General features: G+C 37.0%; 1 protein-coding gene across 6 annotated transcripts in view; it reads right to left on the bottom strand.

The window, feature by feature from the left end:
* The window catches only part of Exoc6b (exocyst complex component 6B), a 530,721-nt gene that overhangs the window by 260,729 nt on the left and 260,685 nt on the right, over positions 1-9,307 (bottom strand). For all 6 annotated transcript variants that reach the window (XM_005385581.2, XM_005385582.2, XM_005385583.2 and 3 more), the window contains 3 exons: positions 5,219-5,302; positions 3,193-3,239; positions 2,622-2,742 (listed from right to left, as the gene is read on the bottom strand). In XM_005385581.2, coding sequence (XP_005385638.1) covers positions 2,622-2,742; positions 3,193-3,239; positions 5,219-5,302 — 252 coding nt within the window. The remainder of the gene's footprint in view (positions 1-2,621; positions 2,743-3,192; positions 3,240-5,218; positions 5,303-9,307) is intronic.

The raw sequence follows: 9,307 nt of genomic DNA, 5'->3' as shown, positions 1-9,307 counted from the left end.
TGTAGGTTATCTCCTGACTCTGCTGGTTATTTCTTTTGCTTTGCAAAAGCTTTTTAATTTGGTCCCATCTGTTGATTCTTGCTACTATTCCTGTGCAACTAGAGTTCTTTCTGTTAACAAAGACCTTAACTACACCTGTGTCTTCAAGAGTTTTACCTATTTTATGTTGCACCAGATTAAATGTTTCTAATTTAACCTTAGGTCTTTGAACTACTTTGATTTTAGTTCAATACATACTGATAAGGGTATAAATTCAAACTTCTGCATGTGAATAGCCAAGTTCCTCAGCACCACTTGTTAAAGAGGCTATCTTTTCTCTAGTATATGTTTTTGGCCCCTTTGTCAAAGAAGAAACAGATGAATGTGTTTGGGGTCACTGTTGGATCCTCTATTCTGTTTTATTGGTCCATATGTGTTCTATTGGTCCATAGCATGCTGTTTCATCACCATAGCTTTGTAATATAACCTGAGGTGTGGGATTTTGATGTCTCCTGCTTTGCCCTTATGACCAGGAATGCTTTTGCTATTCTGAGTATCTTCTGGTTCCATATGGATTTGGGGATTGCTTTCTTCAGTTCTGTGAAGAATTCTATTGGTATTTTGATTGGGACTATGTTAAATCTGTATGTAAGTTTTTTGTTTTGTTTTGTTTTGTTTTGTTTTTTCCGGTACTGGGAACTGAACTCACGACCTTGCACTTGCCAGGCAGGCGCTTTGCCGCTGAGCTAAATCCCCAGCCCTGTATGTAAGGTTTTGAAGTATGGTTATTTTAACTATACTGGTTCTGCCTATAGACGGCTTCTCTCCTCCACTTTGTCTCCTTTGCCCTCTTTCTCATGCCCTGGCCATGGGATGAATGTCCTCTCAACCATGCATTGCTGCCATGAGGTATTGTGCTACAACAGGCCCAAAGCAACAGGGCAAATTAGTTCTGGATTGACACCTCCAGACCTGTGAGCCAAAAACCCTTTTCTCTTTATAAGCTGACTGTCCTAGGTATTTGGAAGGCTCACTAACAAAGAAGGCAGACATACACCTAGGCGTTACCAAGAAATCTTTTTTCCTATCACCTCTTCTACCTAATCCATCAGAAAATACAATTAGTCTTACTTCTAAAAAAAAAATCTCTTTTTATTCATGACATATCTCCATAACTACTACCATCTCTTATCTAAGTTAACATCATCTCTTGCATGGAACACTAGACTAACATTAATTTCTCTCTGATCCATTCTTAACTCTCAGTCACTACCCATACTTCAGCAAAAACTTTCTGTTCAGAATGCAAATCTGGTTACCTCACTGCAATTTACTCCATATTCACACACAGTCCTCTCCCTCTCCCTCCCCTTTCTCTCTTTTTCCTTCAGCCACCCACCCCCACTCAGCTACTGTCAAATACATCCTAAATAATACCTATTTCTCCATTCTCACTTCCCACCTCACCTGCCTAACTTTCTGTATTCTATCCATTCTGTACGTCTTTTAATTCTCTGAAAGGGCTACCCTACTTTCCACTATAGATGTTGTACATGGTTATACACTTGCTGGTGAATTAGACAAAGAGAACTGTAGGATCATGGATGACTTTAAAGTTTCTATTTAGCACAAATAGAGGAGTATTCAAGCCATTTAATGAGATTTTTTTTTTAAATGTAAAATTCTCCTGTTGTTGACTCCTCACAATTATTCCTTAAAAACTTTCTATATGAAAGCCTTTATGCCTATGTCCTTGATAGGTCAGTCCTTAATTATCTGACCTCAGAATGACAATTCTTATCAACCAACTGAAGAAAGCTCTCTATTGGCCTAAACTACCACTCTATTTCAATTCTCAGAGTTACAGTATCCCTTCCAGATATATTTAATTGTTTGGGTATCTCCTCCGATTGAAATACAACTCTCTGAAAGCAAAGGTTTTCTTTCTTTTGTTTATTATTGTATTTCTACTGCCATGCATGATTTCAAAATATACTGAATAAATAATTCAGAATTAGCATTCTTTACCTGAAATAAAGTAGCTTATCACCAGAAATCCATGCTATATTAAAATTCATCAAAAGATATATGACAAATGATAATTAAGCAACTTTACACTATACACTATTTTCTTCAAAAGGCAAGAGCAAAACTGTGAATTCAAATCAGTGTTTATAATATTAAAGGATATCAGGTAATTATGAAGTAGAAGCTAAGAAAATGGGACCCAACTGGCTTTAAACCCAAGTCCCACCTCTTACTCTGTGACATAACACTGGTTACCTAGCCTCTCTGAGATCAGTTCCCTATACCACAACATAAGTATAATAATTGATATATGTATATCAGTGCAGTGAAAAGGAAATAAGGCAGCATGTCTGAAGTACACAGAACAATGCCTGACACACAGAGATCAGTAGATGTTAAATGCTATTTTCTTTTTGTAAAGAGCATCTACACAAGTGAGCTCAGTGCTGAAGAACATGACATTTAGAAGATTCTACTATCCTATGTTTTTGAAGGACATATATAGCTCCAAATAGGGAATTCCAAAGATATACATATATTGATTTTAAAGTGTGCAACACTGAATGGTACCTAAAAAATTAGCTCTAAGAATTCTTGGGCTTCTTCATACATACCGAGTGGGTACGGAGTGCTGCAATGGTTTTCGAAAGTGCCATTTCCCATAATTCATCAATGTAGGCTCTATTAACTAAGCCCTGGGTTGTATGTAAAATGTGATCTTCAACCACAAAAAATCTAAGATTGATGAGAAAAGGACAACTGTCAGCAATTACAATTTGATTATATCTAGGATTTGACAAACAGAGCTATCATCAAGTTCAAACATTATATTTTTTTAATCATAAATAAAGTAACATTTTAGACTGAGAGTTATATCCATGACTGGAGATTGAACCCAGGGTATTTGCACTTACTTACATACACAGCCTTTTAAAGATTTTGAAACAGGGTAACCCTACGTCACTATGTTGTCCAGCCGAGGCTTGAACCCATAATCACCCTATATCAGCATCCAGAGTGCTGGACTTACGGTCATGCACTACCACATTCAGCTTTAATTTCCATTTATTTTTAAAAAGCAGTTCACCAATATATTTAAAAATACTAATGGATTTTACAGAGCTAATGAAATCTCATATTTATGTTCATAGATATATATATATTTGAATATATACATATACATACCCTACAATTTGATTAAAATACTTCCTGTAGCCATCTAAAGTTTCATGCTGCAACAAAGCAAAAGGAAAAAAGTTATTGCTTCTAATTTGTTACATTAAGAGAAAGTTAAAATCAGCTATTTAATCTTGAAGCTCTGTTCCCTAAACAAGTGATGGCAAGCCTTTTAGAAACCAAACACTCAAACTACAACTTAAAACCCACAGTCGTAGCGAGGGTTTGCAAGGGAATGAATAGATTTAACACAGGACACATAATTTATAGGATTATTTTATAATATGGACCCAAAAAGTCAAATGGAGAAGAGTGCTGAAGTCTTATCCATGCACTAGAGACCCAAAGAATCTAGCTGAGGGCCTGGATCCCACAGCAATGTCCTGCATGAGTCCAGCTGAAGACCTAAAACCTATGGCACATCCTCCATGAATCCAGCTGGAGGGCTAGAGCCCATGACAATGTTTCATGCAAGTCTGTATCAAGGATTTGCACTGGCAAGGCCCAAAGACCAGTGATGGAAACTAGAAAATCTGCACCAGAGAGATGAAGGACCTGTGCCACCAGGGTGAGGGATCTGCACTGGAGCCAGGGAGCAATGCTCAAGGTAAGGACCCCCCAAAAGAACCAAAGCCATTCTCAGAAACAGCAAGGACCTGAGCTCCTCTAATGATGAGAACAGTTGAGTTCATATCAGAAAAACCAGGATGACAAGCTTCTCCAGGAGAATCAACAGCATAACATCTTCCCCTCAAATTCTCCTTTTATGCTGTTGGCAACAATCCTCAAGTGGGTCTTTCACACTCAGAACCATACTGATTCAGTTCAGCTGGGTGTTACGAGTTGACTACTAGTTAATCCATCACACCCACTTATATATAAAAAAGTACCAACACTGCAATTAAATCTGAATAATACTGAGGTTTTAGTTTAGAAAAAAGATCTGACACTCAGCTCCTGGGGCAACTTGGTTCACATGCTGACAGACAGAGCTCTGAGTGCCGACTGCAGCATGTGTTCCCATATGTTCATCACCACTGCCCAGATTATAAGATAAACATGATAATAGTACCTTATGGCTGAAAGTTGAACTTGTGAGCATTTTGTTCAGTTATATGAAAACTATAAAGACTTTGATTTATTGGTGCAACAAAGATGGAATCAGGGATCACAAGGCCTGAGGCTGTGTAGGTCACTCATGTTATATTCTTGTCAGTTCCCAAAGCGACTGGTAAGAAAATGCTCATCAGGCTCATCACGTCTCTTAAGACGTGTCCACCTCCGCAAGGTCAAAGCCAATCATCTTCCTGATGACAGCAAGATGGTTCCTGGCAGGGGCCCCACTGTCTGCCAAGAAGCTATAAGAGAATAGGATAGGGCTCCTTGGACCAGTTCAAACTGTCACATACAAGATATTGGTGTGGGTGCCTAAGATCTTCCTACAGAATTCTGTTTGAATGAGCAGACTGCTCATGAATATGACAACATAGCAGAGAACAAGCCCCCTCCCCCAACCAGTATCCTCAGTGTCTGTTAGTTGCCAGGTAACAGTTCCTGTTACTTCTGTTCCTTAGAAACCGGTCACTGTGATACATAGCTGGTCGCTATGATGTATATTGTAAGAAACCATCAAAGACAGCCAAGTACTCTTCCTTTGTCCTTCCTCTTTCAGCCCCATAAAACTCTCCCTCCCTAAGCCTTTGAAGCCTGATATTTTGGGAATGATCCAGGTCAATGACCTTTGATGTAAATAAATCTGCCTGCAAATCCTGAGTGTTCTTTCTGTGTTTCTGTTTACCACAGCAATAATAGTACCCACGTTATATGATGACAGTGAGAATGAAAAGAGGGAATATATATCTAGTACTTAGAAGACTGGCCGATCCATAGCAATCAATTGATGCTATTTGCTACTCTTACTGCTACTCACAAACACACACACACACACACACACACACACACACACACACACACACACACATAGCTACCAGATAAGAAAAGGGGAACATGCAAAAAGTGAACGTGATGGTCTGACCATGTTTGATGGGGGCTGAAGCACCAATCTGGCCTGTTTTCGCCTCTGTTTTCGATAGTAGTTTTCAAACGTTTCCCGGGCACCCTGTAAGATAAACAAAAAGAGGTAAGTTAACATCGTTGGAATAGGTACTCTTACATTTCAAGGGAAAAGAGAAGGATGTGGGTCTGAATTTGAGGTAGCCACCACTATTTTGCACAATGGTAATAATTACTAAAAATAAAAATTAACCATTACCATTTATTAAACCTTACTTACAAATACCATAAAAGTGAGTACAAGATTTTCACAATAAAATTACCAGAATTCAACCACCTGTGAAACAAAGCTGATTTCTGGGTCAATTATCACAAATTCATAAATTCACAAAAATGAAGGAAAACCATCATAGGTTATAGTAACAGATGAGAAAACTCATAGAACACTCCAAAAGAAAAATGTTCAGAATTTTTAAAAAGCCTTGAAATGAAGCATGAGCAAAGGGGTATCAGAACGTAGAAAAAAGATAGGAACTAAAAAGGGTAAGTCCATCTTCCCAACAGAATATTCACAGGACTGAACTTTTCGAAAAAGAAACAAATCCATGAATGTTCTTGGCATCCAATTTTCACTTCTTATTTAGGGTTTCCAAGGTGAAAATGAGAGGTGCTCACAGAACAATGTGTAGCTCGGGAGGTCTATACTCATGAGTTCTGTACTGGCTTGAAAAGTGTCTTCCCAAAATTCATGTCATTCCCAGAATCTCAGAGTGTGACCTTATACCACTGCAGATGTAATTACATAATTAGATGTGGTTACATTAGCATAGGATGGGCTTAACTACTTGACTGATATCCTTAGAGAAATGACACACAGGTACAGACATACTGGGAGGTCACCACATGAATAAAGAGAGAGACTAGAACAATCCAGCTGAAAACCAAAAACCCCAAGAATTGGTGGTATCACCAGCAGAAACTAGAAAGAGGCAAGGATTCTACATAGAGTCTCAGAGGAAGGATTGCCTTTCCAATACCTTGAATTTTAATTTTGAGATAGCAGAACTGGATAGAATAAATTTCTGCTGTCTTGGGGCACCTAGAGTATGGTACTGTGTTGTAGCACCTTTAGGAAACTAGTGAAAGCTCAAAGTTTTTAAAATAACATACACACACACACACACACACACACACACACACACATGATTAAATTTCATTTTTTACCCAAGGGTTTTCCAAATAAGCAAAAGTAGAAAAGACAGCATACCACAGTAGTAAAGAACACTCATTTTGAAATCAAGGGATTACACTCAAATTGTGGCTCTTCCCTTTACTAATTGTATAACTGCTATAAACAGCTGTATAACTTCCTTTCCACTAATTTAAATCCTACTATTTATTTAACTTTCACTTACAAGTGTTCTGTGGTTTTCCTATTTGTATAGATGCCAACCACACATGGTTGTTATGAGGATTTAGAAAAGATATGAAGGGCTTACAACAGTGTCTGATAGTAATGAGCATTTATGCAAGTGCATATTTTAAAAAACAAGATGAAATTGATGATAAACATCTGAGACCTGCCCACCTTGCTCAATTTTTTCTGCCTTCCTAAAAACTTTATTCAACATGACTTGTTTCATTACTAAATTGACCCTAAATTGAGAAAATTGATTTAAGGTACAAAATCATGCAAACATACTAATGTAGCTCAGGAGGTGCAAACACTTTCTCTGAAGGGTAAGAAAGTAAATATTTTAGGTTGCTGGGCAATTACTAAACTCTGTTCTGTTTTTGCACTGCAAAACAGCCATAGCCAACACATAAATGAGTAAGTGTGGCAGTATTCCAATAAAATCTTACTCGTGGAAAGTGAATTCAAATTTTACAAAATTTTCATCTGTTGTGACATGTCATTCTTCTTTTGATTTTAAAAATGCAAAAACTTTCAGTTCATAGGCCAGATAGACACAGACAACAAACTAGACTTGGCTCATGGATAACGATTTGTTAAGCCCTGTTGTACCTTAAAAACAAAGATCTTAAAATGCTCCAGTGATTATAACTGTATATACTTAAATTTTTCAGGCTATAAAATTAAATCAAATAGTAGAACAACTATTTCAAAGGTTTTTCCATCCATAAGTCAATGAGTAAGCCAATGATGCTATTTAAGAAGTAAGAAGTGGAAACTACTATTTAGTTTGTTAGTTATTCCCCACTTGCCACCATTTCATAGCATAGCGGTATTATTAAATGTCAATTACATCGTACACACTGAAGAGCTTTTTATTCTAAGGTTAACAGCCCTAAAGGATTTGATCATTCTAGTGTGACATTACCTATTCGATATGTTTTAGTCAATAGATGCTTACCTGGGAATTTGGGGAAAGCATTCTTTCTAATTAGACTGTTGTACACTAATTTGATTGTTCTAATAAATAATAGAAAACAAAAGATGAATCTATATGAAAACCAAACCATGAACTGCTACTTAATTTCAAACTGGATACAGTTTTGCCTTTTACATATTACCGTACTAGAATAAAAAATATTTATCTTCCCCAACTACAAAAATGAGTTAATTTCCCTTAATGAACGCTAAATGAATTTACCTTTGATTATTTTATTTCCTCTGACAATTCTGTCCTCTTAATACTTAAAGCAGGAGCTTGAAAAGTAACTGTTTAAAGTAGTGCAGTTGAGTAACTGGGGAAGTACCTCACTATTCTCATATATGTCACTAGATGAACTATAAAGGTTTCACTGCAGATTCAAAGTTTCTTAATCAGCAACATTAAAAAAAACTGAGAAGCTGCTGAAGACATAAACAAATAGATATAAAATAACAGGCAGGCAAAGGAAAGGTTTTTTTTTTTTCTTTCCATTTGTCACTAGTATTACACTGCTCTAAAAGTTTTTTGCTAATACACTCAATATCACAGAAAATTAATATTTATTAATATTTAATATACCCAATAACTTGCCATGTGACAGGCACTGAGAATAGTTCTTCTCTTGACTGAATTTATAGCACACAGTGAAAAACTGGCAAATAAACAAGCAATTATATTAAAATGAACTACAGAATCCTATGAATTGGAGTAGCATGGGGTTGCTGAGAGGGAGGAGGGAGGAAAAGGAAGTGGGGAAGGGAGAGGAGGGGTAGAGAGGAGAGGAAGAGGGGGAGAATATGTGTGCATGCCTTTATTGTATGGGCAGTGTCCAAAGAGAAAACTTCTCAATAAAAAAAAACATCATTGATACTCTTTAAGTGCAGAATGAATCAGAAGAGTAAGTTAAGAAAAGAATGATTCTAGTAGAAACAAAAAGTTGGGGAAAAGGAGAGGCAGCACGTGTGAATCTGACAGTTCTCCATGGCTGGCATTTCAGACTACAAGGCACAGGGACGAAAGAGATGTAGCTAGAGGGCTCTCTACATTATTAGGATATCAGCCTTAATTACAGTAAGAGTTTTAACCAAGTGGGATTCATCCCAGGAATGCAGGTATGCTTTGATATATGAAAATCAATCAATGTAATATACCATGTCAATAGATCCAAAGACAAAAATCACGTGATCATCTCCATCGATGCAGAAAAAGCCTTCGATAAAGTCCAACACTCATTCATGATAAAAACCCTACAGAAAATAGGAATAGATGGCGTTTACCTCAAGCTAATCAAAGCCATCTATGATAAACCATCAGCTAACATCATACTAAATGGTCACAAATTGAAAGCTTTCACTTTAAAATCAGGAACAAGACAAGGATGTCTACTGTCACCACTCCTATTCAATATAGCTCTGGAAACATTAGCTACAGCAATTAGACAAGAGAGAGAAATAAAAGGAATAAGGGTAGGAAAGGAAGAAGTGAAATTATCATTATTGGCAGATGACATGATACTCGACATAGAAGACCCCAAAAGGCTCATGGATTTCATAACCAAATTCAGTAGCGTAGCTAGATACAAAATTAACACCCAAGAATCAATAGCATTCCTGTACACAAGCAACAAACAACTGAGAGAGTAATTAAGGAAACTACATCTTTCACAATAGCATCTAAAAAGATGAAATATTCAGGAATCAATCTAACTAAAGAAG

The sequence above is a fragment of the Chinchilla lanigera genome, unplaced genomic scaffold (genome assembly GCF_000276665.1).
Source record: "Chinchilla lanigera isolate Chin_1 unplaced genomic scaffold, ChiLan1.0 scaffold00023, whole genome shotgun sequence".
Classification (NCBI taxonomy): domain Eukaryota; kingdom Metazoa; phylum Chordata; class Mammalia; order Rodentia; family Chinchillidae; genus Chinchilla; species Chinchilla lanigera.
Note: the sequence above shows the minus strand (reverse complement) of the source record. Positions and strands in the feature narration are given on the sequence as shown.